Source organism: Mobula hypostoma, chromosome 22 (genome assembly GCF_963921235.1).
Source record: "Mobula hypostoma chromosome 22, sMobHyp1.1, whole genome shotgun sequence".
Taxonomy (NCBI): Eukaryota; Metazoa; Chordata; class Chondrichthyes; order Myliobatiformes; family Myliobatidae; genus Mobula; species Mobula hypostoma.
This window is the reverse complement of record NC_086118.1, coordinates 20,233,692-20,254,686: the sequence shown is the minus strand read 5'-3', so window position 1 is coordinate 20,254,686 and position 20,995 is coordinate 20,233,692. Positions and strand designations below refer to the sequence as shown.

General features: G+C 42.8%; 1 protein-coding gene across 4 annotated transcripts in view; it reads right to left on the bottom strand.

The window, feature by feature from the left end:
- Positions 1 to 20,700, bottom strand: part of LOC134336491 (transmembrane protein 238-like) — a 37,322-nt gene extending 16,622 nt beyond the window's left edge. For 2 of the 4 annotated variants that reach the window (XM_063030761.1, XM_063030759.1), the window contains exon 1: positions 20,116 to 20,700. In XM_063030761.1, coding sequence (XP_062886831.1) covers positions 20,124 to 20,615 — 492 coding nt within the window. In that variant the 5' untranslated portion in view covers positions 20,616 to 20,700 and the 3' untranslated portion in view covers positions 20,116 to 20,123. Of the gene's footprint in view, positions 1 to 11,240; positions 12,072 to 12,578; positions 12,955 to 20,115 lie in introns of those variants that run through there. The other 2 variants (XM_063030763.1, XM_063030762.1) reach the window with 2 other exon arrangements.
- Positions 20,701 to 20,995: the final 295 nt, after the last annotated feature.

The following is a 20,995-nucleotide window of genomic DNA, read 5'->3' as shown; positions in this document are numbered from 1 at the left end:
TGCAGTGATTTGAATGGCTGATAACGGCATATGTCAAAAACTCTATTCCTGTCACATTGGACACTCATCAATATGCTTTCTGACAGAACCGCTCCACGATAGATTCCATAGCATCTGTCATTCTTCTGGCCCAGACACACTTAGAAGACAAAGATGTTTCAAAAGAGGTTCATGAAAGTGATTCCAGGATTGAATGGCTTGTCATACGAAGAGCACTTAATGGCTCTGGACCTGTATTCACTGGAATTCAGAAGAATGAGGGGTGACCTCACTAAAATCTGTTGAATGGTGAAAGGCCTTGATGGGAGAGTCCAAGACCAGAGGACACAGCTTCAGAACAAAGTGGCGTCCTTTTAGAATAGAAACATAGAAAACTTACAGCATAATACAGGCCCTTCGGCCCTCATAGTTGTGCCGAACATGTCTCTACCTTAGAAATTACTAGGCTTATCCATAGCCCTCTAATTTTCTAAGCGCCATGTACCTATCCAAAAGTCTCTGAAAAGATCCTATCGTATTCGCCTCCACCACCGTTGCCGGCAGCCCATTCCACGCACTCACCACTCTCTGCGTAAAAAACTTACTCCTAAAATCTCCTCTGGACCTACTCCCCAGCAGTTTAAACCTGTGTCTTCTTGTGGCAACCAAATCACCCCTGGGAAAAAGCCTCTGACTATCCACACGATCAATGCCTCTCATCATCTTACACACCTCTATCAGGTCACCTCTCATCCTCTGTCGCTCCAAGAAGTAAAGGCCGAGTTCGCTCAACCTATTCTCATAAGGCATGCTCCCCAATCCAGGCAACATCCTTGTAAATCTCCTCTGCACTCTTTCTATGGCTTCCACATCCTTCCTGTAGTGAGGTGACCAGAATGGAGATGATGAGGAATTCCTTTAGCCAGAAAGTGGTGAACCTGTGGAATTCTTTGCCACAGGCAGCTGTGGAGGCCAAATCTTTATGTATATTTAAGGCAGCGATTGATAGATTCCTGATTGGTCAGGGCATGGAGGGATATGGAGAAGAAGGCAGGAGATTGGGACTAAGAGAAAAATTGGATCTGCCATGATGAAATTGCAGAACAGACTCGATGGGCCAAATGGCTCCTTTAACTTATGGTCTTACGCCAGAATGATGTTCCTGGATTTCAGTTCAGCATTCATTACTACCATCCCACAGACCCTGGTGAATAAACTCCTAATCCTTGGTCTAAATTAGGGGTTCCCAACCATTTTTATGCCATGGACCCCTCCCATTAACTGAGGGGTCTGTGGACCCAAGTTGGGAACCCCTGGCCTAAATACACTACTGTGCAAATGGGTGGACTTCCTAACCATGAAACCTCAGATAATTAGGATGTAGAACCACTCCTCCCTCCCCCCCATCATCTTCAACATTGTGTGCTGAGCCCACTGCTGTACTGTTTACACATGACCACACAGCCAGACACTCGAGTAATCACACTGTCAAGATCCTTGTTGACATTACCAACAGCGATGAGGTGGCCTACAGAGAGAAGGTAGAAGAGTGCGAGGCTGGTGCCAGGCAAATGACCTCTTCCTCAATGTCAACAAGACAAAGGAGATGGTTATTGACGTCATGAGAACTCGTACCACTCACACCCCCTTCACATCGGCAGCAGAGCAAGCAATTTCAGACTCCTGGGAGTGCACATCACAATCTCTCATGGTCCCAGAACACACCCTGTGCAGTCAGGAAAGCTTTGAGGAGGCTGAAGAAAGCTGGACTTCGCACATCCATACTCACCTCATTGTACAGATGCGCAGTAGGGAGCATCCTAACGATCTGCATTACTGCTTGGTACGGAAACAGTACTGTGGTGGACAGCAAGGTTCCACAACAGGTAGTCAAAACTGCCCAATGCATCACTGGCACCAGACTACCCACCAAAGACATATATACAGAAAGGTTCCGGAAGAGGGTCAGTAACGTCATAAAGGACCCCCACACGCCCTGCTCCTGGACTGTTTGAGCTACTCTCATCAGGAAGGAGCCTACACAGAATCCATGCCAGGACCACCAGACTTTCCCCAAGCAGTTAGATTGCTCAATACCTCCACCTCTATTTTATTTATTCCCATCAGTCACCTTATGTACAGCATAATGCTATTTTATAGGCATGCAACCGATATAAAAGTTATCTTATGTATTTATACTTACTGCATTTTAAAATTATTATTACTGTGCTATCTTTGTGTTGCATCAGGTGCAGAGTAACAATTATTTCATTCTCCTTACACTTGTGAAAGTGGAATAACGTCAATCTTGAACCTGAATGGAATCTGTATGATAGTGATTTCATAACAGAAGAATTAAGGGAAGATTTAGGGCAGCATGTTAGCATAGCAGTTACCCAAGCAATAGCAACCTAGGTTCAATTACTACTGCTGTCTGTAAAGAGGAGTTTGTACGTTCTCCCTGTCACCACGTAGGTTTCTTCTGGGTACTTTGGTTTCCTCTCACATTGCAAAGACATAAGGTTCGTCCATCATCATCAATGAAGACCTCGACACCATTAGTACTTTTTACGAGGTCGAATTGCTAGTTCGACACTCAACCCGGCACGGATGGAAAGCGTGCCCAGGATCGGCTGGACTGGATTCGAACTCGGGAACCTTCGCTCCTGGAGTCTGGTGCTGATGTCACTGTGCCACCAGCCGGCTTGAAGATGGTGCCGAGACTAGCGCTTGATTTGGATTTAGTTGAGGGAGAGTTGCGCAGTGTCAGCCTCACTCTCTCTAACCAATTCCCATCTGGATCCAGTGGCAAGACAAGAGTCAAGACGGCTGGAGATGGGACTAGGCGCAGTGGACGACCAGGACATCTTCTGTGTCTTGTTGTGCTCTACACATTCCACGACACTTGCAGAGACCGCCTTCTTGACTTTCGGATCTTCCATTGGTCTCGTCCACTCAATCCGCCAGAGTTAGTCTTCAAGTGCTGGGATAGACCACTCCCTATCTCACCGAGGGTTTGAGACCCGTTGGCTACCTTCACCTAGTTTAGCCGGCTTGTCGAAGCCGTTGCCCAGGGTGTGGCTGCTGTCGCATGCAAACAGCTATGGGGAGCCACAGGTGAGAGCTGAGTGCCAGGTGGGGACCAAAGGTGTACTAACCGCCCTGAAAAGGACATGACATTTTCCCCCCACCAGAGGTGCTACCCCTCCCATACACTCCCAACATACTGATTAGTAGATAATTAGACACTTAAGTGTAAATGTGTGGCCCAGGCTTGTGTGTCCAGAGGGGCCTGTTACCATGCTGCATCTCTAAACATAAAAAACACTTTTAGTCTCTACATGCCACAGTAACGGCAGTTCCAACTCCAGTAACACTTCCTCTTCTCCACTTCCTCAGACCCCCAGTTTACAAGTCCTTCCATTAAACACAATGTGAAAGCTCATTTCATATTTGGCTTACAGTCATGGCTGGGCTTTATTTTCAATAGCTATAGCCATAAACTGAGCTCCCCAGAGTAACAGTCAAATGGAATTCAAGTGTAGTGAGAGGACAACTTGAACCTAAAGGTCTGATCTGCATAAACACAGCGAGACTGACATTTTGAACCTTCTTCAGTCAGAGAACGTCAAGGATATCTGGAAGCTGACTGAGGGCGAGAGAGCAAGAGAGCATGTCAATATCATAATTACTTCAACATCTGTGGGATTACAGCTTTTATAGACAGTATGTCACTCAAAGATACTTGGTATCCTAAAGTGGATAGAAAGGGAAGACTTACAAGTCCAGCATACAAAAGGAAAAATGGTTTATCAATGATCACTGTGGATCAGTGAGTGCCTGACAACATAGAAACATAGAAAATAGGTGCAGGAGTAGGCCATTCAGCCCTTCGAGCCTGCACTACCATTTATTATGATCATCGCTGATCATCCAACTCAGAACCCTGCACCAGCCTTCCCTCCATACCCCCTGATCCCCGTAGCCACAAGGGCCATATCTAACTCCCTCTTAAATACAGCCAATGAACTGGCCTCAACTGTATCCTGTGGCAGAGAATTCCACAGATTCACCACTCTCTGTGTGAAGAAGTTTTTCCTTACTAGACATAACCAAACCAAAAGCCATGGATAAACCAGGACATTTGTTGTCTACTGAGGGCTAGATCAGTGATCCAGAAATATACAACTCCAGGTATGATCTATGGAAGGCTATTTTAAGGGCAAAGCAAAACAATCCCAATTGAAGTTAGAGACAGAATCAGCTATTAACTGTGACAAAGCAAAACCTAACGTCACAAATGGCTGTGATGCTCCACTCGCAGATGAACTCAATGCCTATTCGGTATGCTTTGAAAGAGAATATGACATTACACCTGTGTGAACCCTCCCAGCATCTGGTACTCTGGTCTCTGTCTTGGTGGCCAACATCAGAACATCTTTCAAGAGGGTGAACCCTCACAAGGCGTTGTGCCCTGGTGGTGGACCTGGAAGGGCGCTGAAAATCCCTGCCATCCAACTGGTGGGAGTGTTCAAGGACCTACAATCTTTCACTGCTGCATTCAGAGGCTCCCACCTGCGTCAAGAGGGTTACAATCATAGCAGTGCCCAACAGCAGGGTGAGCTACCTGAATGACTATTGCCCAGTGGCACTCACTTTTACTGTTATGAACTGGCTTGAGAGGTTGGTCACAGCTTGAATCAACTCCTGCCTAAGCAAAGATCTGGACCTGCTGCAATTTGCCTTTTGCCACAAAAGGTCACAGCGGATGCAATCTCATTGGTTCTCCACTTGGCCTTGGATCAACTGGACAATAGCAATGCCTCTGCCAGGCTTCTGTTTGTTGATTACAGCTCAGCCTTCAACATAATCATACCCTCAGTTCGAATCAATAACCTCTAAACCTGGGCCCCCCTACCTCCCTCTGCAAGTGAATCTTTGACTTCCTCACCAATAGCTCACATTCAGTGCAGATTAGAAATAACATCTCTTCCTCGCTGACCATCGACACTGGCGCACCTCAAGGATGCATACCTAGCACACATCTCTACTCTCTCTACACCCATGATTTTGTGACTAAGCATTTGCTGATGACGCATCTACTGATGGCAAAATCTCAGAAGGTGACGAGGAGGCATACAGGAGTGAGATAGATCAGGTGGTTGAGTGGTGTTGAAACAATAACCTTGCCCTCAACATCAGTAAGACCAAGGAATTGACTGTGGACTTCAGAAAGGGAAAATTGAGGAAACACACTCCAATCCTCATCAACGAATCAGTAATGGAAAGAACGAACGGTTTCAAGTTCCCGGATGTCAACATCTCTGAAGATCTATCCTGGGCCCAGCATACTGATGTAGCATGACAGATTGGAGGAGACACGGTATGTCATCAAAGTCTTTTGCAATTTTCTACAAAAATTGTACACTGGATAGGATCAGAAAAATCTGCAAAAGTTGTAAACCCAGGCAGTGCCATCATGGGCACTAGCATTTCAGCACCAAGGATGCCTTCAAAAGGCAATGCCTCAAAAAGGCAGCATCCATCATCAAGGACCCACATCATCCAGGACTGCCCTCTTTACATTGTTACCACAGAGGAAGTTCAAAAGCCTGACCACGACGATTTAGACGCAGCTTCTTACACACACACACACACGGTTGGAGTTTTACCATCTCCTCTAGCTCAAATTGACCAAGTATAGATGGAGTTCCATGGTGCATAAGATGTGTTCCATAGAGAGCTTCAGGCACAGGGGATGGTTCCCTCCAACCTGATCAGTGGACTACGAGCTAACTGCCTTTACCACTATTACCTGGAGTGACAATTTGGTTCTTGAAACTATGGAGGCCTCTATTTTACAAGGTCCTCCCAACAAAATGAAAGCAAAGCCTGCCCCCGTAATTGTATGATAGGTTGATAGCGTACACCCCCCAGACTTAGCACCTGTGAGATGACTGAGTGCCTATGAATATTGGACATTCAACAAGTGGAAAACCATTGAACATCTTTCAGAAATAATTAGGTGTTTAAAAACTAGGAAAAAAACTTAGGCATTTAAACATTTTTTGGTAAAACAGTTTTTAAAAATATCTAAGTTACCAACAAACTAGTGATGCTTCTTTAATCTCTTCCTCTCCAGTTTAATGAACTGAGATGCAACTGGGTTTCACAAGCACATTTCCCAGTGTAACCACCAGCCCTGATGAGGTATCTCAGTTTGAAACGTGATTTTTTAAAAAAATTCCTTTCCATAGATGCTGCCTGACCCGCTGAGTTCCTCCAGCAATTTGTTTGTGTATTATTCAGGAAATCACCGGCTCTTGGTGCCCACTGCTGGACTCCCAGACCAATGTCCGAGTGCTGTGGGAACGACAAGTTTCTCCGGAAGCTTTGGACCTTCAAAAAGTGGTCTCTCAGAAGTCTTGCATTGTCAAACTGGGTCTCCCCACAAAAACACTGCTCCACCGGTTTACTGCAACCTCTGATTTCTTCAACTCAAAACAGATACAGTAGAAAAAGAGGCTCTTTGTCCCACCAAGTCCACACCATCCATCATCTGTCCACTTACAGTACATTCATCAATCCCATTTAAAATAAAATTCCCATCAGATTCTGCCACTCAGCCACACACTAGGGGGAATTCACAGTGGCCAATTCACCTCTCAGCCTGCACTTCTTTGTGATGTAGGAAGAAACCAGAAACCAGAATTACTAAAGCAAATCCACATAGTCACACGGAGAATGTGCAGTAAACTCCACACAGACAGCGAGATCAAGACTGAACTCAGGTCCTTGGCACTGAGAGGCTGTGGCTCTACTAGTTGTAATCAGTAGACGTGTCAAGCCACTGCCCTAAACCAGTTATGGCTGAGGAATTGGACTTGGGAGTTGTAATTTCACAATAAAAGGTCACCACTTTAGAAGTGAGCTGTAAATGTCTGTTATTCTGTACCCCAGTGGAGTTGCTAAAATTTGGTCTTTGATTAGGTTTAAAACAGAGGTCAGTAGCTTTTTTGGGCAATAAGGAAATCAAACTGTGTGTTGCACCCATAGATTCTTCTTTGCAGTGTTTATTAAGGCAAGTAAACAAGCCAAACATCCATTGTTAGTGGTAAACTACTGTTAACTATAAGAAGTGCAGCTAGAATAATGTTAAAGAGGAGAGCACCATAGTCTAACTTGCTGCTTTAAGAGATCTGAAAGCTATTTCAGATTAATGGTAGATCAGAATCATTTCAAAATAAACATAAATCTAAAATGGAATCTTTTTATTTAGAGACAGTGTTCCCACGTTTTTTAATGCCATGGACCCCTACCATTAACCGAGGGATCTGTGGACCCTAGGTTGGGAACCCATGATTTAGAGATACAGCCCACTGAGCTGTGCTGACCAGAAACCCACATATTTAACACCAGCCTAATCACAGGACAATTTACAATGGCCAATTAACCAACTAGCTAGTCCTTGGACTGTGTGAGGAGACGCACTCAGATGGAAAACGTACAAACTTCTTACAGACGGGCACCAGAATTGAACTCCGAACTCTGACATCCCAAGCTGGAATGGCATCGCGTTAATTGCTACGCTATCTTGGTGTCCAATTGGTCCATGATCTGATGTACAGAATCAAGTCACAATACACTGTTTGCAACTGTAAATGGTGGTCAATGTATAGTAGGTATAAAAGACCTGACAGTCCCGCCACCTGATCAACGTCAACACTATCATAGATTTTAAGGTTTCAGTGGAAGAGCTTAAGCCAAATGCGTTAATATCACTCCAGTTAAGGAAATTGAGAATATGCTATGAAGCAAACAAAGGTGTCTCTGTACAGATATGTTTATCTCTTCACTGATACTACCTAACTAAAGTATTCCTAATATTTTCCATATCACCAGTCCAGAAGAAGGGTGGAGACAGATAAGATATAACCACTTTTCCTCTGAACCTTTTATTGCTGACCAAAGTTTATTGCTGCACCCACCCCCTCCCCACAGGCTACCAGTACTTATCTAAATTCCCAATTAAAGCAATTTCCCATTAATTCAAATAAAACTGAAGGATTAATGAGTTATATTCACTGGTTTCCAACAATACACCCCTCCACAACCAGCCAACAATATTCCATGTTGCCAAATTAACACATTCTTAACAGAGTATCCACCCTCTGACACTAATTTATGAGTTGATGTTTACACACCTCTCATTATTGAACTTTTCTGTGCCAGTTGCATAATCTCTTCAACCGTACATTCCACGTAATACACATTTGTGCAACAGAATGTTAGTCATATCGATTCTGGTTCAAATTTCCTCCTTGAATGGAATATTAGCGTTGACTGTGACTCAGCATTTTGTTGCATTTCACTGACTGAACCGAAAAAAAGGTTGCCATGAAATCAGAAAGTGCTGAAAATGCTTCACAGATCAGGCAGCATCTGTGGAAAGAGAAACAAAGTTAATATTTCAGCTTGAAGACCAGACAAAGGGCCTTCAACCAAAATATTAAGTTTACTACAGAGAAAATCTGCAGTTGCTGGAAATCTGAGCAACAGACACAAAATGCTGGAGGAACTCAGCAGGCCAGGTGGTATCTTTGGAAAAAACTACAGTTGATGTTACGAGCTGAATCCCTTTGATAGAACTGGAGGGAAAAAAGCTGAGTAGAGGGGGGAGGGGAGAGAGAATCACTCTGTGACAGGTGAAACCTGGAGGGGGAGGGATGAAGTAGAGAGCTGGGAAGTTGATTGGTGAAAAGAAGTGAGAGGGAAAAGGGGATGGGAAATGGAGGAGGTTGGGGGTATTACCAGAAGTTTGAGAAATCGATGTTCATGCCATCAGGTTGGAGGCTACCCAAATGGAATACAAGGTGTTGTTCATCCAACCTGAGTGTGGCCTCATCATGACAGTGGAGGAGGCCATAGATGGACATATCGAAATGGGATTTGGAATTAAAATGGGTGGCCACTGGGAGATCCCTGTTGTTCTGGTGGATGGAGCGTAGGTGCTCGGCGAAGCGGTCTCCCAATCTACCTCGGGTCTCACTAATGTACATGAGGTCACACCAAGAGCACCGAACACAGTAAATGAGTCCAAAAGATTCAGAAGTGGAGTGTCGCCTCACCTGGAAGGACTGTTTAGGGCCCTGAAAAGTACTGAGGGAGGTGATGTAGGGGCAGGTATAGCACTTGTTCTGTTTGCAAGGATAAGTGCCAGTAGAGAGATCAGTGGGGAGGGATGAATGGACAAGGGAGTGATCCCTGTGGAAAGCAGAAAGTGGGGGGAGAGAAAGATGTGTTTGGTGGTGGGACCCCTTTGGAGATGTTGGAAGCTTCGGAGAACTGTGTGTTGGATGCGGGGGCTGGTGGGGTGGTAGGTGAGGACAAGAGGAACCCTATCCCTGGTAGGGTGGTGGGAGGATGGGGTAAGAGCAGACGTGCGTGAAATGAAAGAGATGCGGTTGAGGGCAGTGTTGATAAGTTTACTTCTCTCTTCTCAGCGACCTACCAAGTGTTTCCAACATTTTCTGTCTTGTTTTTAGATTTTTATTATCCACTGATTTTTAGGTTCACAAAAACAGTGAAATTTACTGTGAGCACTGGGGAAATCTTGTGTTAGCTTTCAGGTGAAGGATTAACATCAAGACATTTGTGTCCTCTCAGGGCAGTGGTGAAAGATTGCATAGCGTTGTTTAAAAAGCAAGAATTCACCTCAGGTGTCTATGTAAATATCTCCTAACTTTAGTAAAAACTTAAGTTTGTCAGTAGAAGAATCTTGCTCTGGACAAATCATCTAGTACATTTCTCAGGTTAAAAAATGCTTAATTTTAAAAGCTCTTTTGAGATATCCCAATGCTGTGAAATAAATGCAGGTTATCTATTCAATAGCAATACTGTCCAAAAGATTTTACTTTACAGAGAGAAATGCATCTACTACTCACACAAAGGAATTTCCCATTTCAGAGCGTCAAGGTTACCAACCAGAGCTCGGTTACAGTGTAACCAAAAAAAACGTTCATCTATCAAGTACCTTTCCTAAAAGAAATTACAACTGTGCTTAAACTATTTCAATAACTGCTACTTTTAACATGCATAGCCAAGAATTTCACTGTAAATATATTTGAACTTTTTAAGTTACCTCAGCACAGTAACTAACATTCTCACTCGAGGCAGAAAGCAAATGTCTACTAGTTTGACACTTCAATGGAACAGCAGTCATGTGCTGTCAGAGGGATCAACTTCTGAATAAAATTTTAACAATGTCAAGCTTAAGTGGACAAGAGAGATTCCATGGCATAATTTCAGCTTTCTTTGTTTCCTGTTCAATAGTCTTCAAAATCAATACTTAAAATAAGATCATTTAATTCATTATTTGTTTCCTTTCCTTGAGAATCACCAGTTTTCACATTACTCAGGATTGCAAAGCAAGCATGAAATCTGCCTACAAAATCTGTGCAAGGTTAGATCTGGATATGGCACAGGTTCAAGGACTCCATTCATTCCTTAGGACAAGATCAGCTGTAAGGAAGAGACAGAAGCTTAAGGGAACTAAATTTTTTACCTAATCAGCTTAAATGTATTGTCTCTCCTAATGTTGAGCACTTAATTTTAAATTTAAATGTTTTTATTTTTTCCCTCATGATGTGATTTTTGTCTTGAATGTTTGAGAATGCTGAAGATTCACGAACTTTCAACACTTCTTTGACAGTTTCGATGCAGTTAAGCCTTTGGGGCTTGGCTTATCAGATGGATATGATACTTCCATTGGTGGTCATGTTCAGCCTGCTTGTAGGGCAAGCCAGACTAGGGTCATCAGGGGCAGTTTATCTGTCACAGCAATTTCTGTTTTCCTTACTTAAGGCAATGATAGAAGCCTGCTCTTTCAAATAGGCGCATAATTATCATACAGCATGCATAGATAGTCAGTCAACAGATGTATTAAGTTGCTTATAAGTAGTCACTAATCATAAACTTCTGTCATATCCCATTCTCCGAGACTCCAATTTCTCAATAAAGTTCAAAGTAAATTTATTATCAAAGTATGCATATGTTACCATAAACTACCTCAAGAATTTTTTTGCAGGCAAAAGGGAAATACAATAGAGTTTACAAAAAAAATTACATAAACAAAAACCAACAGCCATTGTGCAAATAAAGATAATAATGCTGATGTAGGGCTCTCAGTATACTAGGTGGACTATTAACTGTTGATCGCTTATTACCAAAATGGCTTCTCTGAAGTGTTATATTAAAATGGCTTCTCGTAATGTTAACTGCTGAGCAAGGGGTTCTCTGTAACTGCAATATTTCGGTTATACAGGGAGACAATGGAAATTGTATTCATTTGTTAGCCAATGGAGGTCATGTTCTGTTATCTAGTATATGTGTGCTGAGTTGAGGAGTGTGGGCTCTTCGGGAGGTGAGCGGAGAGGACGGATGTGTGTGGAACGGACAGCGGTTCCAGGGCGGCGGACACCGGAGGGTGGCTGGAGTCTCGGAAGGACGTGTGGAGAGAATCGGAGGCATGAGCTCCAATGTATTAAAATCCTATGTTCACAAGACTGATAAGTTACTTATGCGGTACCTATTTTTTTTTGTTATTTCTACTAACCCATCACCAAAAATTTGCTACAAAGTATAATTCTTTACTCGCAGTTGGTATATTGTTTCATATTTGTGTTGTGGCTGTTCATCGGGCAACTCACACCTTATCCGCACCAAAGCAATTGCACTGTTTGGCGGGGTCGACGGCTATTTACCCTAGGCAACAGTGGGTCAGTGGGGCAAAGACCGCTACACTGAGAACATGAGTTGCAAAGAATGCTTGAAAGTGAGCCTGGAGGTTGTAGAATCAGTTTAGAGTAGAGAGTGGCGAGTGAAGTTATCCATGCCAGATTAAGAGTTGATGGTTGTAGGGTAATGACTGTTCCTGAACCTGGTGGTATGGGACCAAAAGCTTCTCTACCTCCTGCCTACTGGTAGAAGTGAGAAAAGATCATGGGCTGGATGTTGGGGGTCTTTGATGACGGATGCTTTATTCTTGCAGCAGCATTCCTTGTAGATGTATTCAATGACGGGAGGTGCTTTGCCTGAGACGGAAAATGAGTTACAAGTTACCATTTAACTGCAAAAATTGTTTTTCTTTTCACATTTGGTAATCAGTGCTCATCATTTCCAATATTCATACATTTGCGAGAATTAGAGTTGATCAGCTGGACGAAGCACTAGCACCATCATCTTGTGTATCCACTAAACCTACAAGGGCCAAATGAAATTGACTGATTGGCAATGTTTGTGTTGCTGTCTTGTTGAACACTTGGGGTGGATTATAAGGAACAAGAATACTAATAGAACCAGTGCTAAAAGAATCACTATATCATTACATGGAAGAAAGGCACGTGCTGACAGCACTGTTATATCAAGAATCCTGTAGAGAATCCCTGTCCTGCCTGCCCTCTTCACTGGGTGTTGAAGGCGATTCATCTCGCCAACATACAGAAAGCTCTGCCCTCACCAATGTTGCACAGCAGAGCAAAGAAAGGACACAGCAGCTTCCATCACATGCAGTAAATGGGTGATAAGGAAGACTATGGAGTCCGGGAAGTCTTCAGACTGGAAGACGGCATTGCTAGATCTCAGCAATGGCTCACGTTCACATGGCAGCTATGGTGTAACCCTGAGCCCCATTATTGCACCACTTCCTCCAGTTTGCTCCGCTCCAATCTTCACAGGCAGCCTCGTCACATCACGGTAAGGGAACCCCAGGACACAACACTGGGGAAGACAGGAGTCTGCATCAGGTTCCTGGCATGCAGAGCCCAGTGCAATGACTGAGCAAAATGTCTTTCTCAGTTAACTCTTGCACAGGACATGCCCTTTCCTCATTGCTACCATCAGGAAGGAGGTACAGAAGCCTGAAGACACACACCCAGCGATTCAGCAAACTGCTTGTTCTCCTTTGCCATCCAATTCCTAAATGGACATTGAACCAATGAACACTAACTCACTACTTTTTCATTTGTTTTTGCACTGCTTATTTAACCATGTAATATACATAAATATGCTTACTCTAATTCAGTTTATTCCCTCTACATTTAAACATGTATTGTACAGCTGTTGCTAACAAATTTCATGATGTATGCCGGTAATATTAAACTTGATTCTACTGATTTTTGGAATGGAAGATCAAGGGAGCTATAACAATGTTCAAGACAGCAATAACGGGATAGCAATGTTTACAGAATTTGATAGATGCATATTAAATAAAAAGAATCTCAGGTGATAATGAGACTTGATGTGAGGCTTTGCATTTAAATCCGAAGGGTAGACAGAACAAGAATGAAAGCTGAGATCCAGTGGAGTACGTCATGAAAGTTCTTTTTGCTATAGGACCGTGGTATGCTCAAGGGCTCTTTAAGTATGGAGTAGGGAACAAAATACTATTTTTATTTTTGTCTGAGTAGTGGAAATGAGCTCAGATACAGGACAGATTAAACTTAAGCAAGAGTAACAGCCTGTGACTGGCACATCCTGTTAATCAGCAATAGGACCTTGTCTAAATATCATATGCATGACTGAAAAAGAAAATACAATCCTTTTCATCATGCGTGTGCTTGGACTAACGTGCAGTGAGCCTTTTGCGCATTAATCAATTTTCATTTATATGTTGAAAGCGTAGCTTAGGAAATCAACTCCGGGCTGACAAATTAAATTAGCTTGTTAAATTCATAATTAATTAGAATAATAACTTTCCTAACGTATCTATTACACTCTTATCAATGGATCAGACTGCATGATTGTAATAAATTCTTTCAGTATTGAGGATAGTTTAAGAGTGTAAATTAAAGTTTTGAATTCAGTCCAATATTCTGGGCAGAAAATTAAGGATTCACTGATTAGACAAAAGAATGAGCCCTGGTTTTAATGATCTGCAATGAAATTGGATGGACAGATTTAATCCAGTTTCTATTGTTTATCTACTAGGGTGTGAATGAGGAACATTTGACACTTGTACTGGAAGGTACACATCTGAAGTTAAACCAGTCACGTTGCCATGGCTCAGGCATGTGGCTTAACTTTAGTGAGGTCAACACTGGATGCCTGAAATGGGAAAACCAGTTCCTTTAATCTAAACATAAATCTTCCATTTTGAAAGCATTATTTCATCTTTACAGAAGAAATCAGTTTAAGCAGTAAGGATAGTCTAACCATTGTAAATGCAAAAGTGATTTCACATGTATAATCTTCACGTCCACTTCCAGTCACCCTTTTCTCACCTGCCCATCACCTCCCTCTGGCTCCCCTCCTCCCTCCATTACTCCAAGGTCCACTGTCCTCTCCTATTAGATCCCATCTCTAGGCTTTACTTCTTCCACCCATCACCTCCCAGCTTCATACTTCATCCATCCACCCACCACCCACTCACCTGGTTTCACCTTTCACCCACCAGTTGCACTCCTGCCCTGTCCCCCTCCCTCCCGCCTTCTTATGCTGGCTTCTGTCCACTTCCTTTCCACTCCTGATGAAGGGTCACAGCCTGAAACATTAACTGTTTACTCCCCTCCATAGATGCTGTCTGACCTGCTGAGTTCCTGCAGCATTTTCTGTGTCGCTCTGGATTTCCAGCATCTGCAGAATCTCTGATCTGTTATATGATAACTCAACTTTTGGAAATATTTAACCTTAGTACACGATGAAACCCAAAACTTGGTATATTTATCACTCATTTTAAATTGACAGTTTTTTAAAAACATTGCAATTAAAATGTGATGGATAATTTTTGTAACAAAGGAGTGTTTGTTTCTGATTTATGTAGCAGAGCAGAAGCACTAACTAATGGAAATAATGGACTGAATAATTATATACAAGTATATAATGTGTGGACTGGCTGGTGGTGTAGTGGCATCAGCATTGGACTTTGAGGCAGATGGTCCTGAGTTCAAATCTGGCCAGGTCCCAGCCTCGGCAACTGCAGTATCTGCACAGAAGGCCTGGCAATCTACTTCTGCATCTTGCCACAAAAACCCAATGGGCGACTGCACTACCCTAGTCGCCAAGCATATTTGCTTCACCTTTTCTTTCAATAGCTGTTTCTTTTTCTTCTAAACTTCATCAGCCCGACTGCGTGCAGAAATACATCATTCGGCCCATTGAGTCTGCTCCAACAATTGATCATGGCTGTTTTATTATTCCTCTCAATTTCATTCCCCTGCTTTCTCCCTGTAACCTTTGACGCCTTCACTAATTAAATACCTATCAGCCTCTGCTTTAAATAAACCCAATGACTTGCCCTCCACAGCCATCTGTAGCAATGACTTCCACAGATTCACCACTCCCTGGCGTAAAAAAAAAAATTCCTCCTCATCTGTTCTAAAGGAACATCCTTGTATTCTGTGTCTGTGCCCTCTGGTCCTAGATTCTCCCACTATTGAAAGCATCTTTTCCACATCCACTCTACCTAGGCCTTTCAATATTCGATAAGTTTCGATGAGACCCCCTCATTCTTCTAAACTCTAGTAAGTACGGACTCAGAGCCATCAAACGATCCTTGTATGTTAACCACTTCACCTCTGGGATCATTCTCATAAACCCCCATTGGATGCCTCTCCAACACTAGCATATCCTGTCTTATGTATGGGGTCCAAAATGCTCACAATACTCTAAGTATGGCTTGACTAATGCACATTTATATTCCAGTCTTCTCAAAATGAATACCAACAATACATTTGCCTTCCCTACTACTGACTCAAGTTGCAAGTTAAACTTTGGGGACTCTTGCACGAGGACTCCCAAATCCTTTTGCAGCTCCAACTTCTAAATTTTCTTCCTGTTTAGGAAACAGATTATACCTTTATTCCTTCTACCAAGGTGCATGACCATACATTTCCATACACTATATTTCATGAGTTAGTCCCGACGAAGGGTCTCGGCCCGAAACGTTGACTGTACCTCTTCCTATAGATGGTGCCTGGCCTGCTGCATGCACCAACATTTTTTATGTGTGTCACTATATTTCATCTGCCACTTCCTTGCCCATTCTCCTAACCTGTCCAAGTCGTTCTGCGGGCTCCCTTCTTCCTCAACACTATGTGCCCCTCTACCCATCTTTATATTGATCACAAAGCTTCCAATTCCATCATCCAGAGCATTGACGTTTAATGTGAAAAGAAGCTGCCCCAGTACTGACCTTCACAGAATACCACTAGCTAGCAGCAGCCAACTAGAAAAGGCTCACTTTACTCCCACTCTTTGCCTCCTGCCAATCAGCCAATCTTCTATCCATGCTAAATCGTTCCATGAATACCATGGGCCCTTACCTTGTTCAACGGCCTCAGATGTGGCACCTTACGCAAAGTCTTCTAAAAATCCAAGTAAACAACAACACCAACTCTCCTTTGTCTATTCTGCCTGTTATTTCATCAAAAATCTCCAAAAGATTTGTCAGGCAACATTTCCCCTTTAAAGAAACTACGCTGGCTTTGGTGTACCTTATGTGCCCCCAAGTACTCTGAAACTTCATCCTTAATAACAGAGTCTAACATTTTGCCAATCACTGATGACAAGCTAGCTGGCCTAAAATTTCCTGTCTTTTGCCTCTCTTCCCTCTTAAAGATTGCAGTGACATTTGCAGTTTTCCATTTCCCCAGAACCATAACAATTCCTAGTGATTCTTGAAAGATCATTACCAATGCTTCCACATTATTTCCACACTTTGCCTCCTGCCAGTCAGCCAATCTTCTATCCATGCTAATATCTTTCCTGTAAAACCATGGGTTCTTATCTTGTTAAGCATCCTTATGTGTGGCACCTTGTCAAATGCCTTCCAAAAATCCAAAAAAGATCAGAGATTCTAAAGATTCTTGAAAGCTCATTACTAATGGCTCTATAATCTCTTCAGCTACCTCTTTAAGAACCCTGCAGCGCATTCCATCTGACCCAGATGACTTATCTACCTGCAGAACTTTCAGTTTCTCAAGCACATTCCTAGTAATAACAACTACACTCACTTCTGCCCCCTGGCACTCTTGAATTTCTGGCATACTGCTGTTGTCTTCCACAGTGAAGACCGATGCAAAATACTTAACTTTGCCCGATATTTCTTTGACCCCCCCCCATTACTACCTCTCCAGCATTATTTTCCAGTGGTTCAATATCCACTCTCACCTCTTTTACTCTTTATACTGTATACCTGGGAAAAAAAACTTGTTTTCCTTTTATATCATTGCTGATCTTACTTTCATACATCACTTCTATGTCTTTTTTTTTTAAAAAAGTTGCCTTCCATTGGTTTTTAAAAGCTTCCTAATCCACTAACTTCCAACTAACTTTTGCTAAATTATACGCCCCCTTTTTAGTTCTATGCTGCCTTTGCTTCCCTTGTCAGCTGTGGTTGCCCCATCCTCCCTTTAGAATACTTCATCTTTGGGAGGTATCCATCTTGACTCTTATGAATTGCCCCTGAAACTCCAGCCATTATTGTTGTACTGTCATCCGATAGTGTTTCCTTCCAATCAACACTGGCCATCTCCTCTTTCATGCCTCTGTAATTCCCTTTACTCCACTGTAATACTATGACTTTATCTTCTCCCTCTCAAGCTGCAGGATGAATTCTATCATGTTCTGATCACTGTCTCCTAAAGATTCTTTTACCTTAAGCTCTCTAATCAAATCTGGTTCATTACACAACACCCAACCCAGAATTGCCTTTCCTGAAGTGGGCTCAATCACAAACTGGTCTAAAAAGCTATCTCATATGCATTCTACAAGCTTTCAAACACCAACAGAAGGCAACTAAAAAAGATCAAATATGAAGGTAAGCTAGCTGGAAATATCAAACAGGGTATCAAAAGTTTTTGTTAGATATATAAAGAGTAGAAGAGGCGACAGTAGATATTGAACCGCTGGAGAGGTAGTAGTGGGGGGAAAGAAATGCGTAAACTTAAAACAGTATTTTGCTTCGCTCTTCACTGTGAAAAACACTAGCAGTATGCCAGAAATTCAAGAGTATCAGGGGGCAGAACTGAGTGTAGTTCCTATGACGAAAGAGAAGGTGCTTGGGAAGCTGAAAGGTCTAAAGGCAGATAAACACATGTACCATATGGACAACACCCCAGGGTTCTGATAGAGGTAGCTGAAGGGATTGTGAAGCCATTAGTATTGATCTTTCAAGATTCATGAGAATCTGAGGATGTTGTTTACTTGGATTTCAGAAGCAAGATGTTACATGAGGATACTTAGCCCATGGCATCACAGGAAAGATACTAGCAGAATGCATTGGCTGACTAGCAGGAGACAAAAAGTGGGGATAAATGGGGTCTTCACTGGTTGACTGCTGGTAACTAGTGATGGTCCGCAGGGATCAGTATTGGGACCGTTTCTTTTCACAATATATGTCAGTAATTTGAATGTTTGAATTAATGGCTTTGTGGCCAAGTTTGCATATGTTACAAAGACAGGTGGAGTGGCAGGCAGTATTGAGGAAGTAGATAGTCTGCATAAGGATATAGACAAATTAGGAGAAAGGGTAAAGAAGTGGTAGAGTACATTGCAGGGAAGTGTATGGTCATGCACTTTGGTAAAAGGAATAAAGGCGTAGACTCTTTTCTAAACAGGGAGAAAATTCAAAAATCAGAGTTGCAAAGGGATTTGAGAGTCCTTGTGCAGGATTTCCTAATGGTTAACTTGCAGGTTGAGTCCGTGGTAAGGAAGGCAAATGTAGTGTTAGGACCAGAAAATAACAGCAAGGTTGTAATGCTGAGGCTTTACAAGGTATTGGTCAGACCATACTGTGAGCAGTTTCAGGCCCCTATCTAAGATATGCTGGCACTGGATAGGCTCTGGAGGAGGTTCACGAGATTGAATCCATGAATGTAATGATTAACGTATGAGGAACATTTCATGGCTCTAGGCCTCCACTCGCAGGAGTTTAGAAGAATGGGGGGGGGGGGCTCATTGATACCTATTGAGTACTGATAGGCCCAGATAGTGTGGATGTGGAGAGGATGTTTCCTGTGGTGAGTAAGCCTCAAACCAGAGGGCACAGCCTCAGAATGGAAGGACATCCCTTTAGAACAGAACTGAGCAGGAATTTCTTAAACCACAGGGTGGTTAATCTGTGGAATTTGTTGCCAAGGGTGGCTGTAGAGGCCAAGTCAGTAAGTATATTTAAAGCAGAGATTGATAAATTCTTGATTAGTCATGACATCAAAGGTTATGGGAAGAAGGCAGGAGAATGGGTTGAGAGAGAAAATAAATCAGCTATGATAGACTGGTTTTGCATATCAATAGTCCAAATGGCCTAATTTTGCTCCCATATCTTATGGTCTTATCTTAAAATGAAGTAAGCCTTATTTAAACAATATTTTGTTTTTCTGTTCTTCCTACCAGTGGGATAAACTAACCTCTCTGCATTATGCACATCTGTATTTTTTTACTCACCTAACATTCCACCCCCGCAGAATGCCAGCTCAACTACTGACCCAACCAGTCATTCACAATAATAATTGTGTTCAATCATTTCTATCAGGATGTCTCTGATTTTTTTCTCATACATACCTTGAATGAGTGATCGAGAGAGAAACTAATTTATTGTTGTAATTGTGTATAATATATATACAAAATGAAAAATGAAGTTTCAAATCAAGATAGCCTATCACCAGCTGTTTATTTAATCCCATTCTCCCTGCCCGAATTACTGCCATTCAATTCCAGTGTGGAGTTCGCCCCTGCTAATTTGTGTTAATTGTTCAAACAACGATTGTGTCAAGGCAGATTTGCAAACCCTTTTATCTCTGACTATTACTCCCCACCCAAGGAAGATTTACATCGGTACATTATCAACTGCAAATAGTCCGTTATAATTTGAGTTCAGCACAGCACAGAGAAGGGTAACTTTAGCCTAACTTTCAGCAGTAGACTCCTTCCCTGGTGTCGTGTGCTTTAACTTCGTGAAATTCGAAGATCGGATTCGAGCAATTTTCCGCTAAGAAAAACAACCAATGTCTAGTTCTCCAATCTACAGTGAATAGGTTGCAAATAACGGAACAATACGGTTCCCAATTTTGATCTGTCAGCATTTTCTGGTTCATTCGCCCTCTGAATTCCGGCTCATGCAGGTAACTTCATAGTTCTCACCGTCTAGACTAGAGCAACCGCTCTCCACTCTGTTGCTCCCCGGGCCGCCATACGCTACTGAGATCCAGGTATCTTGATGAGTTGAGATGCTGCAGCGACACTTCACCCCGCTCCCTGGCCACCACCCAGCCGTTGGCCGTGGACAGCTCTCCGGCTCCCTTCTTAATCCACACACCGTTCTCCGTGGGTGAAATGTGCCTCCTGTCTGTCAACCTCTCGGAAAGCTTTCTGGTCAGCTTAGCCAAGCTGTTCTCCTTGACCACGGCGCCTTTCTCGAGCTCCTCCAGAGAAACCTCAATGTTGCCCGTGCACCAGGAGAGCCACCAGACCAGGCTGAAGAAGACGACGATCGCACCGGTATAGATGAAGCAGTCTCCGACGCCCCTGCCGCTGACCTGCACGTGGGCAAAAACGCCGATCAACAGGAGGGACAACCCTACCAGGTCTAAAATTATCGCCACCCAGAATAAACAAGGACACCTTCCAAATATCTTCAACATCTTCACGTCCGACAATCCTGCCCCAACAGTAGTTTGGGACGGGGGAGCGCAAACTTGCCCACCTGTTTCCTCCGGGGGACACCCAGCTTCCCGTGACGTAAATCCTGTTAAATTTGGGAAAGTAAGTTTAAAGCTTGCAGACGCGTTAGATACCTGTAGAAAAATAAAAAAAAAATCTAAAATATTCCTATTTGATGTTTAAATTTAGCCGCATGCATGAAAATATGCAAAGTCGTTATTGAAGTCCATTTTTCTCAACTGGGAATAATAACTTCCTTAAATTAATAGTTTTTAACTTTTATTAGTAGCCTTTTAGCTGTTTTCGTTGGGGTAATAATTAATGGGAAACGCAGCGCGGTATGATATCGTTCAGAGTAGGG